This window comes from Hibiscus syriacus, unplaced genomic scaffold (assembly GCF_006381635.1).
Source record: "Hibiscus syriacus cultivar Baekdansim isolate YM2019G1 unplaced genomic scaffold, ASM638163v2 tig00117056_pilon, whole genome shotgun sequence".
NCBI lineage: Eukaryota > Viridiplantae > Streptophyta > Magnoliopsida > Malvales > Malvaceae > Hibiscus > Hibiscus syriacus.
In genome coordinates, this window is record NW_024063539.1 from 1,141,154 (window position 1) to 1,161,296 (window position 20,143).

The window sequence follows — 20,143 nt, forward strand, 5'->3', positions numbered from 1 at the left end:
CTAAGGAAAGTTTTAAATTTTCTTTGAATTTTGTCAAGAGTCAAAGTTTGAAAAGTCAATGTGACACCTCGGACTCGTATCCGGGTCGGGTACGGGTTGAGGGTGTTACAGTGACAAAGTCAAATCATAAAGTTGTTATATAAAGAACAAAATAAATATTTAAACTAAATATTAAGTGCGTCTGTTACATAATTTAGGATTTGGCTTTGTGGTTGGATATTAGGATACTCTCCTAAGTGACCTAAATTCGATTCCCTTAGTTGATACCTTTATTTTCTTATTTTTCTTTTAAAGTTAAGGGGACAAAACGTGCTAAAATATTTTAAAGGACAATTTAGGAAGTAAACAAACCTTTAAACCTTTATTATTTATATGTATAATCATTATACCATGCTACTCTACCCTTTTAAACCTTTAGGGAGCAAAAGAATATGCTCTTGATCCCTTTGGTAAAAGAACCATACATCAATCAAGTGTAATTTGATTCTATTATTTTAAAATGTTATTTATATTTATGATCATTATACTATGTTACTCTATCACATTATACTAGACTAACTTGAATAATGTTGTCTTATATTCCTAATGTCGTCTTGGAGCTTTAGGGCTGCCAGTTCTGTAGCTTCGGGAAAGTTGCTCCCTCAAAATCATTTTTTCCCACTATTCTTGTCAATGCATTAGTTACTCTATTCGTTTCTCGTCGGGTTTGCGTGAAGGTTGCTATCTAGTTTTTCTTAGGCAATTCTCTTGATGTCATCATCTAAAATTTATCTAACCGTCATTTGATCATTTGAAGCTCTTGATGTCGTCATCTAAACTTCCTCCTTTCCTTTAAACACAAATCATACATCAATAAAACTCAATTCTATTTTATTATTTTATGATCATATTTATATGTATATCGTATTACTCTATCAAACTATATTTGAACCATCTAACAATTATCCAACCATTCGAGGCTTTTGACGTACCATCTAAATCTTTACCCTTTAAACACAAATCATACATAAACAAATCTATATTCTCTTTTATTATTTTAGAATCCTATATGTATATATGATCATTATACCATGTTATTCTACCAAATTATTCTTATATCACCTAAGATTTATCTACCCATCATCCAACCATTTGAAACTCTCGTCATCATCAAGAATTTATGCCATCTCACTCTATTAAATCGTACTTGAATCATCTAAAATTTATCCAACTATTTGAAGCTCTTGCCATCATCAAAATATTATACCATGCTGCTCTACTAAATTATACTTGAATCACCTAAAATTTGTCTAACCATCATCCAAGAAATATGTATTACCATTATACCATGCTACTCTACCAACATGTATTTGGACCACTTAAAACTTATCTAACCATCCCACCATTTGAAACTCTTAGCATCACCATTCGAATCTCCATCATTCCTTTAGACACAAATCATACATCAATGAAACTTAATTATGTTTTATTATTCTAGGATATTATTTATATGCATGACCATTATAAAAAGCAATAATCACACTTTCTTTGATATTTGACTCCTAAAAAATGTTATTAAAAATAGAAAGAAGGTTATTGTTATTAAAAAAAAGAGTAATTTCAATTTGGATATCACCATATCTGTGACATGTAATTACATGTTAGACGAACACTAAAAGAATCTCTCTAATTGATTTATCACCATGTATCTATCTTAGCCAAAAGATTTACGACGACATTCTCCTTGCAGCATGGCTGTGATCGGATAAACAGATAAGTCATTGAAAAATATCATATAACTTGCCATGTGAATAACTTAGAAGCCCACACTTAAAGTACTGACAGAGGAATGTAGTTTCCTAGAACCTTAATAAAAGAAACAGAGATTAAAATCCTTAATTTTGATAAGAGATTAGTCAGCTATGTCTCAACAGCTCTTGCCGATAATCTGTCCCTTGCCTTCCTTGCCTGCATCCATGGAAAAAACACATATTTCGACATGAGCATGGGAAAATGATCTTTCTAAAAAACGGAATAGTTTTTCAAAAATATTACATGTATTTGTGCTGGACACATATTCGTATTCAACACTAGCTCTGAATCGTTGTAAGATAACCTAATTACAACAGTATAGTTGTGTGCGGGTGCGTACGTGTATATGTGGTTTCAAAGGTATAAAGAGAATAATGTAGACAGAGCAGACCTGCTTATGCCAATCTATACAACTCGTTATGGCAGAGAGCAAAAGTGTTTGCAACAAGGCATCAGATTGTATTCCAATCCAAAGTCCCTTTCCTCTCATCTGAACCCAAAATCCCAATACGCCGGCAACCAGAACACCGCAAAGATAGTATGCAGTAAGGTTGATATAAGCCCCCAAATCCTGCCATCCCGATCCCCTTGCAATACCTGGAAAACCAGATCGGGTAAAAGCTGCATGCTCGAATAAATACATGTCGAGACAACCAAACGAGTGAACTTACCTGAAAGGACGGCTTGTAAACTATCCAAAATAACAGATACTGCTAGCAAAGGAGCCATATCTGTGACATAACTAACAACTTCCTTGTCATTGCTGAAAACATAACCAAAAACATGCCTACTGGAAACGAGGACTGCAGAGACGGTAATCGACTCTAATACCGCAATTGACAAGGCAATGAAGGCAGTAAAACGAGCCAAACGTGGGTTCCCCGCTCCTAGTTCATTCGAAACTCTAGTGCTGTTAGGAGAAAACATTTTGTTAAGACCCGTTCGATGAATGAATGCCTCATGCATGTTATAGAACATACCTTGCAGCAGCACCTATTCCCTCTGGTATTGGATATAGTGCTGACATGGTTGCTAGACTGGTAAAAATAGCCATCAACAAAATTTACAAGCTAAATATTTTGTTTGAGGACTAACTAAAAGAGTACAACACAGCAGAGCAGAGAATGTACCAAACCGATGTAACTCATGTTTCAAGTTGTGGGTTTGGTAAAAATCCAGAAAATATTATGAGCAACTCAAATGACCACCATTCAAGGCTGCAACCAAAGATAATTGGAAATGGAAATAAGGCAAACATCGTTCGGAAAAATAAACGAAAGGAGAAACCCGATCACGAATGCAAAGCAAATTACCAAATCATGGAAGCAGAAGGGATAGCAAAACGGAAGAACTCTCGAATTCCTCGAAACACATCCATGGAAATGGGGACAAGACTTGTTGAACAAGTATGAGAGAACATCATATATAATCCTAGTGAAACCACATTAGACCAGTAGGAAATGCTGATTGCCAATGCTGCTCCTTGGCCATTTAGTCCACACTTGAACACTAAAGCCCAACAAAGAAGCAAGTGGAAACAAAGAGTGGAACAAGAGCTTACAAGCAATGGCATAATCAAACTTTGTGTCTGAAAGAATCGAACAATGGGTTGAAGAGTTGCATAAGCATAGAGAGCAGGGATGAGCCACATGATTAATTTCCCAGCCTCCATTGAAATAAGAGGATCTTGACCTACCAAATCAAGTAATTTACCCATATAAACCCACAGGACAGTCAAAGGAACACAAGCTAAGATGAGGGAGAATATAGCTGTATAAGTCTGAGTTCCGAGTTTTCCATATTGCTGAGCTCCATAAGCTTGCCCAGACAAAGTTTCAAGTGCACCAGACATCCCAAACTGTTTAGGATTTAAAATAAATCAGTCTTGTTCAATATTTTGCAATCAGAAATCAAAGGGGAAGCAGGAAAGTACTTACAAGAACGCTGAAGCCGGTGACAGAACCAAAGGAGACAGTGATGGCGATGCTGGAGAGAGGAAGCTGACCAAGGTGACCAACTATTATCACTGATATAATCTGCAGAAAATACTGTGAGAAATTCACTGCCACCATTGGACCTGCTATGTACCCAACCCTCCTGGATTCTTCAATGAATTCATGCAAATTCAAACAAGTTTTATGGCCTGATTCTTCTCTTTCTACTCCACTTTTATTAGCTATCAAACCCCTTTACATGTTCTCATCGTCCATGGAACAGCCGTAAGTTTTACCCATTTTCTGAGGCAGACTTTTTAATAAATCGGCACCAGTTCACGTTTCATGTGCTAATAAATTACGACTGTTAAATTATATACTATTAATGTAGCTTACCTAGGTGGGAAAGTGTATTATTCCGCCTTTCACGAGACAACCCTATATCTATTAGGATATATATTGTTTGTTTCTTCGCCAATCTTCAGAGGAATTAATATCCACAAATATGTACCTTCTTTTGTTATTTGTTGTTTTATGTACTATTAGGTGGAACACGTGGTGATCATTTATGACTTGCCACTCAAATCTTCACTTTTGTGTATATTAATATATTTAGTCGGTCATTAACATTAGGTTGCGTTTGGTTCACGGAATATAAGATTATCAGTGAAAATTTAAGATTATCAAGGAATAGGATTACTGAGAATGTATTTTGTGTTTGGTTAGTTTAGCAGGAATGTAAGATTACCGTGTTTGGTTAAAGAAATAAAAGATTATTGAAATGTTTATTTGACCAAATTATCTTTATTATATATTTGTATAATATTACAAGTTGGAAAATATTTATATATTTTCTTTAAAAAATTTAAATTCATAATATTTATATAATTTTTTTACAAAATAAAAAATATAAAAAAGTTTTAATGAAAGGGTAAAATTTTATTTTAACCCCTGAACTTCATATAAAATTTTAATTATAGACTTTTTTTGTAAATCTAAAATAATTTAAGGATAAATTTGTAATTTAACATTCGTAGAATTTTTATTATTTAATGACAAAATAATGATATTTTTGAAAAAAAATTAAATTTAAAGGCATTTTAGTCCAAAACGTCGAAAATCCAACAATACCTAAGAAAAGGGAGGTAATGACATTCCGGTAATATACCCTAAAATATTTACTATTGGTAATTTTACATTACCGGGAATGTGATTCCCGGCCTAACCAAACGGAGAAATGTAGATTTCATTCCCATGGGAATCTCACATTCCCCTATCCAAAAGGCTCTTTATTTTTGGTGGAACACGTTGTTTTATACTATCATTATGTCTTTTATATATATATTATTTTAGTGATATATTTTGTTAAAAAACTACTTAATTTTAGAAACGTAAAAAAAAAACTCATAAACAAGCAAAAATCATAAAAATTAATATAATCTTAAAATTTTATATTTTTATATATTAAAGTTGTTTTAAATTTATTTTTCAAAATTATAAAACTCATAAAATCATTAAAAAAATTATTAACAATAGATGAGTAAAATGATACAAAAACGTATTATTACATATGATTTTTACAAAAATAACTAAATGACCAAAACGAAATCAAAATAATAATTAATTACTCCTATTATTTTAATCTTTTATAATTTCACAAATTTAAAATAAAATTAACACAAATCTTAATTTGAATTAGAAAGATAAATAGAAAATCAAGTGATAAACAACACATATATGCAATAAACTATATTTATTTAATTTGATCTAAACCGTGTATCTAAAATTTACTTATTTAATAAAACACAAGGAATGAATAACACTCGTAGGATAAATGAATTAACAATTCCCATGTATAGAGTTTATTAGCCAAGCATGCTTTCATTCTCAGCTATGGTAATTGTCAGATGTTTCTCAACAAATAATTATAAGTTGGGGGTTCCAAACCCATCAAAAGTTGTAATAGGATCTTCTCACTCGAAACTCCATCTGCCATAAGTATTGAACTCACTTCCTGCAAAAACCAACAAAGTGTTACTCATGCAGTGCTTACCAGCATTCACCTTGCATACAAAAGAAAACAACTTTATGATGTTGCATACTCCAGTATTTAAAAAAAATAAAAGGAAAAAAAATGGTAATGGCGACTGATATTGAAAAACTAAGAATCATGGATAGACATAAAGGTGTTTAATGAGTTGAAAAACTTATAAACATTTCAAACTCGACTCGCTCAAAGACTCAAAACACAACACGGATTACCTTGAATCAAACTCAAATTCGACTCGAAATTTTAACAAGTTGAATCAAGTAAAATCTAACTAAACTCGATAAATTCGCGAGCAACTCATTAACTTTTTTTAATATTTTTTTATAGTTATCTTAAAAAATTATTTCATTTAAAAATTTAATAATTGATAATAAAAAATGATAAATTATTGATCCATTAATTTTCTAATAACCAATAAAAATTAAAAATTATTATTTTAAAATATTTGTGAATAGTTGTTTTGAAATTTATACTCTAAAATTGCTTAATACACTTTTTCGATAATTTTTAATTAAATTTATTATTTTATGTTTATGTTAAGTTCTATATATTATTAATAGATTTTACCTATAGTTAAAAAAATAAAGTACAAATTTCAGTGAATTTAATGAGCACGAATTAAGCAAAATTCTAACTAACTTAACGAATAATGAGTCAAATCAAACAACAATTTTTTTTAACAAGCACGAGTTGAATATTGCCCAACTCGCAATCGACTCACACGATAAGCACCCGTAAATAGAAAGATATCATCAGCCGCTACTTTGATTCATTGCCTGGCAATTGGCATTGCTTCAGTCACTACATGAAGCACTGAGCTTCTTCATACACTCATTAGGCTCTTTTCAGAGTCAAATCCATCTCTCACCTTTTAATTCAAGGATAGCCCCTAATCTTAGACAAGGTTACCTTAACAGTTCCATCTCTCTGTCATACATTCATCTAGCAGTTTAAGATTTCATTTCAAGCGTATGCTATAGAAATAACTGAAGAATGCAACACTAAGGCCCAATGTTTCCATAAATAAGTCTTTATATATGAAAGAATATAACAGCACCTACGTATTTGGCAAAGTGGTAAGTGCACATAATGATTAAAGTTCAGAGCCCAAACATCTCTCTATTAGTAGGTCAAGAAAACATATAGTATTCTGTTTTTAATGAAGAAATTGTCTCAAATTATCAAATGAAAAAAAACAAAAAACCATACACCACTTTTAAATGCTATAGAAATACAACTATTCACACACACAAATAAATTGGTTTAACTGTAACTGATAGGAAGTCTCAACTAAGAGCCATTGCTTTGTTACATATCAGATAAAATGTGGTGAACTAAGAACCCTTCTTAGGACTGGGTAAAATAACTGAAAAACCCAGCCAAACCGTTTGGAAAGTTTATGATTCACATGTAATTACCCGAAACGAACCTAAATCTATTTTGATTTAATTTATAATTAAACTATGAAAAGGACTCTGAAACTTTAACAAATAATATAAAAAAAAATATAAAACAAAGCCATTTTGTGAAAATAAAATCCAAAAAGAAAAACCCAAAATTAATAAGAAAAAAATTATCATCGGTTTCTTACTTAATAATTGATCAAAGAATGCATATTCTATTTCATTCTCAACTAAAAGTGTCACTATTTTATTAAAGAATCAGTTATAATGTGGGTGATTCTGGCCACATATATTAGATCATTCTTTCACCCCCTTCACATCTATTCCTCATTTCTTAAGCCGTCAAGAAGAGAACATTACATTTCAGTCTCCATTTACTTGATGCAAGATAAATCAAATTTGTATACTTCCATAATAAATAGAAAAAAGAAATCCAACTAGGTCAAGCTTCAACAAAGTCAAAATCAAGAGTCAAGTATAAGAACTCAAATCTTAAAATGGCAATTATGGGTGAGTATACAATTGAATCGAGTGAAAAAATTGAGTTAGTCAAGTTAACAAGTCATCATCCTAAATCAATTTGAATTTTTTTAAAGTATTAGTGAAATGAAATTCCAAGTTAAATTAAGAAAAATATCAAATTAAAATCTTGTCTACAATATGACTTAATTTCAAGTTAGAGGATATAAACTTAAGGCCATGTATATTTGAAACCTCGTTTAAAGAAAAATAACATACTTAAGATTTAATAAAATATTTGGTTAAAGCCTCAAATGTAACATTCCAGAACAATTTTGAAATTTTTATGATTTAACATTTTTTTAGATTTCTTAAGATCTTTTAAGGATTATATATATTTACTTTTTATAATATTTACAAAATATTTGGATTTTTTTTTGAATTTTTGAAGATTTTTGTAATTTTCGCTTAGAGAGACCAACTTACATATTTTTGAAACTGTTAGGGACCCAAGTGGTCTTTATCAATATTTGTACTTCAATCTATTTGAATTGTAAAATTTAACCCGAACATGAAAAAAACAAAAAACTTGAATAACTCAATTCAAAAAATCAAATTAAATCGAGTTTTGCTCACCCACTCGGACACATGTTAGCTCTGTTTCGAGTTCCCTCCCCACTTCCATGTCTGCTCCCTCCTTTTTATATATTTGTATGAAGAGTGGATTAATGGTTTTGGATAGCTTTGAGAATATATGTGAAAGCACAAAGGTGACAGCATCTATATCGTTGCATGTCATCTCAATCATATATTTATATATTGTTTTGATGAATTTAATTATGTTTGATATCTGAGGTGCATATGAAACCAAATCAGCAGAGGATTATTTTTAAGTAGGAATATTATTGGTATTTTCCAATTTTGTACCATAAAAAACAGGAAGGAAAAAATAATCTCTTTTCTATCCTATTTCTTCAGCCCATTTCCTTCCATAGAGATTGTAATGTAGAGGTTCCAGAAGAGCCCTTAAGGATGTTTAAGGAAACAGGATCAATTCATAGGACTGGAAAGCAAGTTGCCGTTTCAGTTGGGGAATCTTAAGTACTATAACTACAGTTTCAACAGCATAATTTAGTTGAAAACCCAAACTAAGGCAGCAAATAGTGTATGAAAACTATAAAAAAAACCTCCTAGCTGAAATGTTTCAACCCTATATCGTTATAGCTTACTTTTTCTCAAGTATCCTAACCTACATGGAAGTTTCACTCCAAATGAGTGTTTCAACTGAAAGAAAACTCATTGTTCAATAAACAGGATCAAATAACTTTAATAAATTTAAAATTCATATTCTACAAGAAAATAAAAAATGCAAGAAGCCGATAACACAATGATTAAGTCGACTGCAGCGTCATTAAAAGCACACACAAAGGTTGATTAACATGGAAAGCTTTTATATTGTTAAAAACAGATAAAGCATGAATCAATTTCCAATGATCGAAATCATTGAGAACATTGCATCTCAAGGAAAAATAACATCAGAAAAGAACCAACAGATATCCTCAAAAATACTAGAGATAAGTGCAAATATTAAGCAAAGAAATCGGTGGAAATAGTTCAACTACAAAGAAATAGCAACAAACCTCAGTCATTTGTCTTTGTCCACAAATCACGGCACCAGTGCCCTTAGGACTATGAATTTGCTTAGCCCTAGCAAAGGCAGCCTGCAGAATTCAAAGTAGGTTACAATACTTTGATTATTATGGCATCAAACAATCTTAAGACATGGATGTGAATACAACACTCTACCTGTACATAGCCACTTTCACCAGTCCAACTGCCATCTGGCTGTGATAAGACAGGCACAATCTTGACACCAGAAGATTCCCACTCTTTATACCTATCCTTTAATAGGAGAACACACAAGAGCTTCAGAATCAAACAAAGGGTTTACTTATTCTAGAAAATTAAAGTCTAACAAAATGAACAAGCATGCCTCGGACCTGATAAGCCATTCTCAGGTTTCTGGCACCATAATAGAGCCTGACATCAAATCTCTTATCAGCACCAAATCACGACTCAATGAGAGAGCGAATTGGACTGGAAATGAGAAAGTAAAGAGAGCAAGTGAGCGGATACGTAAAATTAAGGGCTTTTAAATAACATGTACCACACTGTTACCCACATTTGGAGGATGCGGAGCTATTAAGCTATTAATTTTTTCATTATTTCAGTTTTGTTTATTAATTATGGAATTGAATTTTTGAAGCATTAATCTAGGGTTATAATCAAATCTTCATTTGTATCCTTCATGCAAATTGTCGGATTCTGCTGTTAATTAAGAAGTGTATAGTCTTTAGGAATCTTTTAAGAAAAGGGAGTCTTTGTTATCTTTATCTCTAGATAAAATTTTGAAACCAATTCAAGCCAAATCAGCCAATATGGTTTTATTTTCCGTTTTACACCATATAATGCTCAGTCTAATAAACAAAATAAGACAGGAGAATGGGTGCATTAGTTATATTGAAAGGGAAAGGTGTTAATGCAAATAGAAAAGTATACATATAAAACAAATCCCATAAGCCTGCAAATCCATAGATCCATAACAACTACTCAAATCCATCTCTAAATATTAACTATTAAATGCTTTAAAACACAGAGTAAAGTTGACAAACTAAAGAATCATGCTATTCTCGCATGAAAACTTCCGATCAGATATCAATGTATTCATGCTGTCAAATCTGAAAACTAAGAAGATTCAAACGGCTAGGTGTACACTAAAATATGAAATCAAAAAGAATAATTGATATCGAACATGAAACCCACATAAAATTGGCCAATAAAAATATACTGGTTTGAAAATAGTGTGGCTAACAGATACTGACTTGGCCTTGAAGATTAAAAAGGGAATTTTAGGAGACTATGTACTCAATGAATATGCATACATGATTATACGCGAAGAGAAAAATGAAAATTTCTGAGCTTCACAGAGCATAAATCACAAGTTATCACAGAAATGAGAAGCCTAACCTGATTCCTGACCCAGTAGCGAAAATCAAAACCGTCGGATAATCCTCAGGAGGATCGATCTTATCAATATTAAAGCCGTTTCCCATCGCTTGAGTAAGCTCCACCACATCCCTTTTCTTTAACCCGCACAAAAACTCCGCCGTCGACCCCGCCACGCTCTTCACCAAAAACTCGAACGCTCCAGTTGAGGCCGCCAGTGAAGGCGTAGACGTTATGGCCAGGAAAGAAGGTTTCTCCACATCAGGGAGCCGCAGCTGGAGGTACTGTCCCGGTAAGGTATGCGAGGCCGCGAGGCATCGATGGTAACGTGGAAGAGGGACCAGGCGGCCGTCTTGATAGATGAGATCTGAGACGGAGTCCAGACGGTGGTATCATGGCGAACTGCAGCTAGAGTAGCGAATCAACGGCCAGGGTGGCGATGGCGGGTCGTCAAGGAGCGGAAGGGGAGTCGTCGCAGGATAGGCATGGGAAGGTGAGGATCGCTGAAGGGCTCATGTGGTATAGAGGTTGTATTGTGTAATGACGGTCAAGGTCTGGGTGGTGAATTGTTAACGAGTATAAAAAGATGGTTAGGGTGGCCGGGACTAGAGAGAGAGGCGGCACTAAAGGTGGGCAGGGGCTGATGAGATGGCGTTTCATAAAATGAGCCATGAGCTACTTCTGCATCCTCACGTGGCATTTGAAGGGTATGATGCCCAAAAGCCTAAAGCCCATTTTAATTACATTCTAAAAAATAAAATTTCTACAAGTTTTTAACGCAACTAGCAAAGGAATTTATCAAATTGCATATCAACCTCTGAACGTTACACATGAACACATAAATTTCAGTATTTCAGTCCACAGCAGATTTAGCACCAATAATAAGAAACAATGACCGTAGTCCACATTAAAACAGTTTTAAATGTCCCACCAATCAACAAAACAACTTGTCAAACATTAGGATAGGATTGTGCCGGTCAGTTTTCACTTTTTTTTTTTTGGGGGGGGGGGAGAGGTTCTAAAAGTGATCTTCACGATGCTTTCCATTAGGTTCAACTGGATTCTCAAACAGATGATTCTTCACTTCTGTCTGTTGATGCATATTTTCCCCTACTTCAGACTGTGGTCGATGACAGTGAGGGGGGTGATGCTGACCACTTTTATTGTGCCTTGACTCGTGAGTATCGTCAGATGAGTTACCTATTGATCGGCCTCTTTGACAAGGTCTCTCGTCATTAGAATCTAGGGAACCTGAGACAACACTATTTGATTTTCGTTGATGCTTATTGTGGTTTGCATGGCTTTGCCTTCTCGGTGCATGAACAGCTTCACCACTTGAAGACTCTGAAGCACTAGACTCTGCCCGATGATGGCGTTTGTGGTGTCTTCTGTAGCTTCTCTTTCGATTTCTACTATCATTTTCATCACTTGAAGAATCTGAAGTACTAGACAATGAACCCCGACGGCGTTTGTTGTGCTTCACGTGTCGTCTTCTGACTATCTTATTATCATCATCATCTGAAGAAACAATAGATTCTGAATCTGATCTCGAATCATGATGCTTCCATTTTCGGGAACTTTGCCTTTTTCTCCTCTCTTCTTCAGAGCTACTATCATATTCATCACTGCTGTCATCACTAAAACCTGGTGAATGTCTCTTCGTCTTTTTCTTTGACTTCTCCTTTTTCCTCTCATGGTCACCTGAATCAGAGTGGGCATTCTTCCTATGCTTTTTATGGGATCTTCTTCTCCTTTTAATCCCTCCATCCGTACTGTCACTCTCACTATCAGTATCAGACTGGTACCTTTTGTGCTTCGCCCTCTTTGTTCTCTTCTCTTTGGCCTCAGCATCCAGCCTCGCCTTTGCGGCAGCTTCTAGCTTCTGCTCCCATTTCAAAGGGGCTTCTTTCTTCTCCAAAGCTCTCTTCTTCTTCTCCTCAACCAATTGGATGAACTTCTTACAGTCCATTTATAAAATAAAACCAACTCAATACCTGCATTTTGGTATGATGATGACAAGAAGTACATCTCACAGAAGAGAAAAAACAATGTTAGTTCTTCAATCATTTGATAGCATCAACAAGGTAAAAAGGACAATGAGATCTTAAATCCTTTTCATGCAAGAATGCAAATAAGACATTAACTGTTTAAACCAAGAAACCGAAATCGATAAAAGATCCTAAAGGTAGGTCCCCTAGCACTACAAATATAACCAGTCCAACCCTTAAATTTTTCAATGACATAGAAATTCTTCAAGGTGACAATTCGAACGTCCACCTTCAAAATAGCTTCTACGAAATATTACTAGTGGTTATTAGAAATTCCTTTCAAACTAAACCAAACCATTGTACTTTTTATGTTCATTTCGAACTACCATACCAAAACATGTTGGGCAAAATCCTTGCTGAAAATCTAAAAATTTTCTAACACAAAACTCTTAAGTTCTAGCCATATAGACGTTGAAAGAATTTCAATGAGTTATTAGTGGAAGTTTCATTTCATCCTTCTAGTTCTATATTCTGAACATAATCCAGGAGCAACAAGCAAATGATTTGATTCATCTTTATGCAATATCAACAAGCAAACTATCAAACAGAATCCGCGAAATGAGTTTGTAAATCCACAAACAGACAAGCAAGAAAGCGAGGTTGAACCCATAACCAGGAACAAATATTAAAAAATCGTGATGACAAATAATTATAAAGAAATTACAATCTAAAATCACAAATTAAATTCATCACACCGAATAGACCCTAACGTAAAAGAAACTTAAAAAATCGAAAACAAGAAGATGTGACAACAAGCGTACCTGAATAACGAGAGACTTTCGAGAGGTGAAAGGAAACACGAATGCAGATCTCAAAGAGAGATCGAGATAGAGACAGAGAGAGATTAGGGTTTGACCCAGGGACGTAGTTTCTAGAGAAATCCAATGGGATGTGCGATACAAATTATATATAGCCGACAACGCTCACCAAAGCTTGCTCGTCTACGGGTCAAAAACAAACACCGCGTTGCGTTGGGTTCACTTTAACCACGTGGCGAAATGACTAATAGACTACGGTACACCTGTTTATGGGTTAAGTTGCAGTTTGGGTTTCTCTTGGTGTAAATTCTATAATTAATCATCCAACTATCAATAAGCTTTTATTTTGGTCACTTCATTATGAAAATTACAAATTATGAATTACTTCAGAAATATTATAAATGATAATATAATTAAAAATATTAGAAAAAACTTAGAATCCTCAAAAATAAACATAGCTTATTATTGTGTCTAGATCAACAAAAACAAATTATTATTGTGTAAAAGTTTATATTAATATTAATTTAAACGTAAAAAAAATAACACAAATATATATTTTTCTCAAAATTTGATTGATAATACAATTTATGTCGTAATTTACGTAAAAAAAATATTCATATAGTAACACATTTTATGTTTGTTTCAGTTTAGTTCTACTTAAAATATAGATTTCGAATTTTATTCAATTATGTTCATATTTATAAATGGTTAGTTTATGCTTATTTAAGCATGTTCATATTATTATATTGTTTTAAAAATAGTATATTGTAAATTTAATATTTTTTATATAATTTCTTTTCATTGAACTTATTTATTTTTATTTATAAAAATTAATTTATATTTTCATATTAATGTTATATGATTATACATTACAAATTTTTTTTTTATGTGATATAAAATATAATATATAAAAATAGTATGCGATTGAATAAATAAGAGAAGAAGATTCTGAATCGTTCATTCCTTCTTTTACAGTGTTTTTTCGAGAATAAACGGTAAGAAGGGTGCTGTTCACGGCCCGTGACAGTAGCATAGCATAAAACTAGTGGCATGAAGATAGCATCATTTATGACAGGTGCATGTTCAGATACGTCAAAATCATACATAAGGTCAGATTACTAGAAGGAATACGATTCTTTTCTTAGCAAGTGCTCCCATCTTTCATTAATATTTAGCAATTATACCTTTAGTCGACATAATTTTTAAAATCGATACTTTAATAAATAATAATAATTTATATATTATTAAAATTGTTTGATTCGTATTTTTTATAACATTCTATATACCATTTAGGTTTAATAATACTATTGTCTTTTTACTAAAAGAAAATCAATTAAACTCTTTTAACATTCGGTATAACATTTAGGTTTGATAATATTGTTGTCTTTTTACTGGGAAAAAATCAACTAAACTCTTTTATATATATATATAGAGATAGATAGATAGATATATATTACAATTTATTTTGTACAATAAATTAATGAAATTTATAATTAACATTTTAAGTTGGGTTGAACACAACGTTAAATTACTGTACCATTGTAATAATTATTTAATTATGATTCGCTTTTTTAATCTTTTGTTATATTTTTATTTTTTTTTCAGTCATTTCGTCGTTTTTATCGTTTATTTTTAACAATGTTTGATTTGATATTCTTGCAACTGATCTTATTTGTTATCTTGTTGATCTTCTTTGTTTTGGGCTCTTGAATTAGACTTGGATATGCAATTTGTACTTGTAGACAGTTTTCTCATTATATTTTACTCTGATTTAAGTTTTTTGATAATTTTTTATTAGTTTATGATTCAAATTGTAAATTAATATTATAATTTTAAATATATTTTATTTTTTAATAAAATTAACTGTTTTTATTTCTGTACAAAAATAACGTATTATGTGGTGTCCCGTGTCAACTAAATTCTTACAATAAATGTGAATTAATCAAGCCCAAAATATAACATAATGCTAAATTAAATAAAGCTTTGGCGACAAAAATAGGATTCCATCTGTCCAACGTTATGATTATATATTTGACCCCAAAAACTATGACTTAAATGCAATTGCATCCTCACTAATTAACTTGGTAATAATTGATTAAACCCACTTAGTTGGGTAATTCCCACATCTTGTGTTGAAAAAATAAAGTAGATGGAAAGAAAGAAGGCACTTTCACCCAATTAAGAAGAAAATAAGTGGATTAGTGATAGGATTAGACAGACGCATGGTAGATAAAAACCCATTGACATAATGCGAAAACAAATTGCACTTCATCGCCACGTTGCACACCACGACCAAGTGGGAAACAAATCACATTGGGAATGAATCAATGAACAGACGCGGGTGCTGGATGCAGCCACACTTTTAAAATTTTTATTTTTATATATTTAATAGTAAGGTAAAATATATAAGTGATATCTTGATTATAGGATATTATTTTGTTGAGTTATCAATTATTAAAAGTTACAAAATAGTCTACCAACTATACAATTTTGTTTTGTTGAGTTCTTCGACTATTAAAAGTTACAAGATGATCATCTGAATATTCATATGTTCCAAACTCGTCCTTTGTTGTTAAATAATTGATAGTCGTATGAGATAGACGTTAACATGTTGACTAAGATATGATATTTATGTCTTAATGATGTCTATTACCAGCGTTGTTGCTTTAAAGCATTGGTTCGATGACATAATGTAAACAGAGAGTCGATTCACAAAATACAACTCAAACGATTCTATGATCATATTTTATTATATCTCAATCGACTGGTTAACATCCTACTCAGACGGTCAAACAAAAAATGATGAGTTTGTAACATATGAATAGTTCTATGACTATTTTGTAACTTTTAATAATCGGAGGACTCAACAAAACAACGTTTTATAATTGAGAATCTTTTTATAACTTTTAATAATCATGTAACATAACAAAACAATATACTATAATCTGGAGAACATTTATATATTTTATCTTTAATATTAATGATTTAGGCTTTTATCTTTTAAAATTTATTTTATATTCCTACAATTTTAGTAGAACTCTTTAAAATTGTATAAAATAATATAAAATTTTATATTTGTTTCTAAATCACATCATTCATAGAACTCCAATTTTCGTTTGATCTTGTGATTGTATAAAATAAAATAAAATTTTGTATCAAAGATATACTTTATTAAATTAGAATTACAACATTATAAACTGAAATCATTATAGTTAAATTATTCATATAGTTTATAAATGGTATAAGGATAGTATGAACCAAATTATCTAAGTGTTTAAAGGAATGATTGTTATTTTTAGATGTCTCGGGTTCGAGTACCAGATATTGCAAGGGTGTTGAACTTTTATTGTTGGATTGTTGAGAATATTTAGAACATATATCATCATATAATCACCCTAGATTAATCAACCAATAAATAATAAGGGATACAATTATATTATAATTTATTTTTCAATTTTATTTTCAATAGAAAATTTAAGTAGATGATTGAGATTAACAGTAAGAAATAAAATGATATTCACTAAAAATAACAAATAAATGATATCAACCATCTATTTTTACTCATCTAATAATTTTAAATTAGTGCAAAACTACAAGTTTTTTACATCAAGTAATTGTAAAATAAATGTAGCTTAAAAATAATTAACTATGCAATATGAGTTAGAATCTACTTACACAATAGAAAAAAATTAGTAGAAACTCATTGAGTAGCTTCAACGGTTAAAGGGAATATTGTTTTCTCTAGAGATCCAAGGTTAAGTAGTTGTATATGTGGGTGTCTTACGTTGTTTATAACCAATGAATATTATGAACATAAACTACATTGTAAAAAATTATTAGCTTTACACTAATTTAGGATAATTGGATGAGTGAAAATAGATGGATGAGATGATCTCCTTATTTTTTAGTGAATATTTTATTGTTTCCTTTATTAATCTCAACAGTCTATTTTCATTTATCAAATGATTATAAATTAGTCTAAAACTTTTTAGGTTTATAATGTGCAACGAGATCATACCTTGTATAGGGTTAGGATCCAATTGCACAATGTAAAAAACTTTAATTTTACATTGATTTATGATCATTGTATGAATAAAAATAGACAAATAAGATTATCTCCTTATTTTTTTAGTAAGTATCTTCTTATTCTCTACTGTTAATCTCAGTCGTCTATTTTTACTTATCCATCGATCATAGATTAATGTTAATTTTTTAGTTGTATATTGCTTAATTGAATCCCATCTCATACAGGGTTATGATCTACTCACATAATATAAAAAACTTATTATTTCCTATCTTTAATTTTATATTATCTACCTAATACAATCACTACTGATAATGTTATATCACCTCTTTCGAGAATGTTCAAAACCAAACATGATAATTTTATTTTGAAATGTACAATACTCTTGATCTACAACTAAAAAAATGTTATCGGTTTTGTTATTACTTAAATAAAAAAATTAGTAAAAACATACCTAAAACATTATTATTTCTACATAAAACATCAATGTTATTTAACATTTCCGGTAAAGTATAAAACAATAATAAAACAGGTAGAAAAATAACAAGATCGATAGAAATAATAATATTTCCGGTAATTTTTTACCGGTTTTGTTATTTAAATAATAACAAAACCGATAACACATTTTTTTAGTTGTATATTAAGACTACCGTACGTGATCATCATTTCACGACATTCATCCAACCAGCCACTCTCTTAAAATATACCAAATAATATATAAAAAGATTGATTCTAATTTAGATGCTATTTGATAAAAAAAACTAAAATATAAGTGTTTAAAAATTAAGTATTGAATTAAAATTTAAAATTTAAAATATACTTAATATTTCACTTCAAATTAAATCCTAAATTTAACTAGATTATTTGATAAATTTAATTTAGATGATAATATATTTTTTAAAAAATAAAAAATAAATTTTAATAATAATTTATCAAACAAAAACATAATAAAGCGGAGAAACCTGGTATGGGGGCCAAAGATATTTGAACTGTGTAGAGGAATGAAAAAAAGGAGCAGCTGCAGTTTGCTGAGGCGGTCCCACACGTAAATAACATCATTCCACATTAGTAGTACTCCTCCTCCACGAGCAAAACATTAACCTCCTCCCATTTTCTCTTGTAAATTAAGCCTAACGCGTCCCCTTTTTTTAAAACCAATATAATTATTATGACAATTTCAACATATATATATGTCATGACCGACTCCCCACAACTCCATTGTTTTCTAGTATCATACCTTTCTTCATATTAATATCTCCTCCCTCTCTCTTTAACCAACCCCATAACGGTTTCTCTCCCACAAAACAAAACATGGGGAATTAAATTTCCTACACCTTGGCCACCCCTTTAATCAAGAGCGGAAAAGCCGCGAGGGTCGTCTTTCCCCGCGGTGAAATCCGGTAGTTTCGCCACTCGTTAAGGCCGCCGAGCTTATGTTGGAGTGTCCCAACTATTTCATCACCAATTCTCAGTCTCTTCACGTAGGTAAACGATTTTCAGCCCTGAGTGCCGATGAAGAGCTAGAACTCGGCAACGTGTTCATCATGTTCCCCATGAAGAGACTGAACTCCGTGGTGACGGCAGCCGATGTGGCTCAACTCTTCATGGCAGCGAATGCATTGGCCAAGAGAATATCCAATGGACACATGAAGGAGGAAGAAAGTTCGATGGGAGGATCGAAATTGAGGTTGGAAGGGATCGAGGAATTTAAGTACAGGTTATCTGTTTGTAGGTCAAGAAAGCCTTCGTTGGAAACAATCAAAGAAGAACCAGTTTGTTCAAGGTGATAAAATCAATAATCTTGGGTCACTTAATTTTGTCATACCTCTTTTAGACTATTCTATTTTCTCTTGCATTTTCAGCAAATATTTCTTCCTGTTCTTGTGAGAGGATGAAGCGTTTGATTTGCATATGTAAAATCACTAATTTATTGTGAGATATTCAATCAATAATTCTTTCTGCTAAAATTTAAACATTGATAGGCTTTGGGAGGGTAAACGTGGGAATTGCTAAGCGTTGTGCATTTGATTAGGACTTGTTTAACTATGACTTTCGCCACCAACTTTAGACTTGGAATGCAGCACTTATCTAACTCCGTATGTACGCGGGTGTGTATATATTGAATACACAAATGTAGAAAAGGTCTAAACTAGTTTACTATGTTTCCTCTTCGTTAATTCATCAGCAGGTTTTTTTATCTCCATCAGAGGATCCTCAAAATTGTGGAGTCCGAACGGTAGGTTCCATGCTAATTTTGTTAATCCGTCGATAATTCTATTTCGTTTTCTCAAATTATGATTAAATCGTAATTGTTAATTTTACTAAATTAACCATACGACATGTAGTACAATTGGTGGTATTCTATCCGCCGATGCACTTTGTATTAGAAGTTTGAGTATTTTTTTTTATTATATTCATTTATAATATTGGGATTTGAACATTTAACTTTGTTTAAGGGAGTATTATTTTTATTAGAAATTTTAAATTCGTGCAACTACATTTATAGAGTGTATATATTATTAATTATTAAAAATATTTCGAACATACACTATATTATAATTATAAGACTTTTCTAAAAATATTTTATTTAAAAATTATAAGCTAAAATCAGCCGCAACAACTAAAATTTAGTTATGAAAAAAAAATGAAATAAAACAACAAAGAAAAACC

General features: G+C 31.7%; 3 protein-coding genes and 1 pseudogene across 5 annotated transcripts; 1 reads left to right on the top strand and 3 right to left on the bottom strand.

Moving 5' to 3' along the window:
- Nucleotides 1-1,841: 1,841 nt before the first annotated feature.
- Nucleotides 1,842-4,147, bottom strand: LOC120197816 (protein DETOXIFICATION 14-like). Of its 2 annotated transcripts, XM_039199220.1 has the most exons (7): nt 3,729-4,146; nt 3,105-3,649; nt 2,922-3,008; nt 2,772-2,828; nt 2,463-2,701; nt 2,183-2,388; nt 1,842-1,947 (listed from the first exon to the last, which is right to left on the bottom strand). In XM_039199220.1, the coding sequence occupies exons 4-7, from the start codon at nt 2,816-2,818 to the stop codon at nt 1,900-1,902; spliced, it is 540 nt and encodes a 179-aa protein (XP_039055151.1). In that variant the 5' UTR covers nt 2,819-2,828; nt 2,922-3,008; nt 3,105-3,649; nt 3,729-4,146; the 3' UTR covers nt 1,842-1,899. The 2 variants fall into 2 exon arrangements, with proteins under 2 accessions (XP_039055151.1, XP_039055150.1); XM_039199219.1 differs by lacking the exons at nt 1,842-1,947; nt 2,183-2,388; nt 2,463-2,701; nt 2,772-2,828 and having other exon boundaries at nt 2,919-3,008; nt 3,729-4,147.
- Nucleotides 4,148-5,538: 1,391 nt separating this feature from the next.
- On the bottom strand, nt 5,539-11,190 carry LOC120197818 (annotated as a pseudogene).
- Nucleotides 11,191-11,643: 453 nt separating this feature from the next.
- Nucleotides 11,644-13,544, bottom strand: LOC120197815 (transcriptional regulator ATRX homolog). Of its 2 annotated transcripts, none has more exons than XM_039199217.1 (2): nt 13,453-13,544; nt 11,644-12,671 (listed from the first exon to the last, which is right to left on the bottom strand). In XM_039199217.1, the coding sequence occupies exon 2, from the start codon at nt 12,610-12,612 to the stop codon at nt 11,662-11,664; it is 951 nt and encodes a 316-aa protein (XP_039055148.1). In that variant the 5' UTR covers nt 12,613-12,671; nt 13,453-13,544; the 3' UTR covers nt 11,644-11,661. The 2 variants fall into 2 exon arrangements, with proteins under 2 accessions (XP_039055148.1, XP_039055149.1); XM_039199218.1 differs by having other exon boundaries at nt 11,644-12,637; nt 13,453-13,533.
- Nucleotides 13,545-18,906: 5,362 nt separating this feature from the next.
- LOC120198115 lies at nt 18,907-19,368 on the top strand. Its single transcript, XM_039199495.1, has 2 exons — nt 18,907-19,245; nt 19,336-19,368. Exons 1-2 carry the CDS (start codon nt 18,907-18,909, stop codon nt 19,366-19,368), a joined length of 372 nt encoding a protein of 123 aa, XP_039055426.1.
- Nucleotides 19,369-20,143: the final 775 nt, after the last annotated feature.

What these genes read in the sequence shown, in the direction of transcription:
- LOC120197816 (XM_039199219.1), bottom strand. Translation starts at nt 3,863, where the DNA reads ATGGTGGCAGTGAATTTCTCACAGTATTTTCTGCAGATTATATCAGTG. An exon ending in TCACCGGCTTCAGCGTTCTT is followed by an intron (nt 3,650 to 3,728) that starts GTAAGTACTTTC and finishes AATCCTAAACAG; the next exon opens with TTTGGGATGTCTGGTGCACT. An exon ending in CCTTCTGCTTCCATGATTTG is followed by an intron (nt 3,009 to 3,104) that starts GTAATTTGCTTT and finishes CTTTGGTTGCAG; the next exon opens with CCTTGAATGGTGGTCATTTG.
- LOC120197815 (XM_039199217.1), bottom strand. Translation starts at nt 12,612, where the DNA reads ATGGACTGTAAGAAGTTCATCCAATTGGTTGAGGAGAAGAAGAAGAGA.
- LOC120198115 (XM_039199495.1), top strand. Translation starts at nt 18,907, where the DNA reads ATGTTGGAGTGTCCCAACTATTTCATCACCAATTCTCAGTCTCTTCAC. An exon ending in AAACAATCAAAGAAGAACCA is followed by an intron (nt 19,246 to 19,335) that starts GTTTGTTCAAGG and finishes TTGCATTTTCAG; the next exon opens with CAAATATTTCTTCCTGTTCT.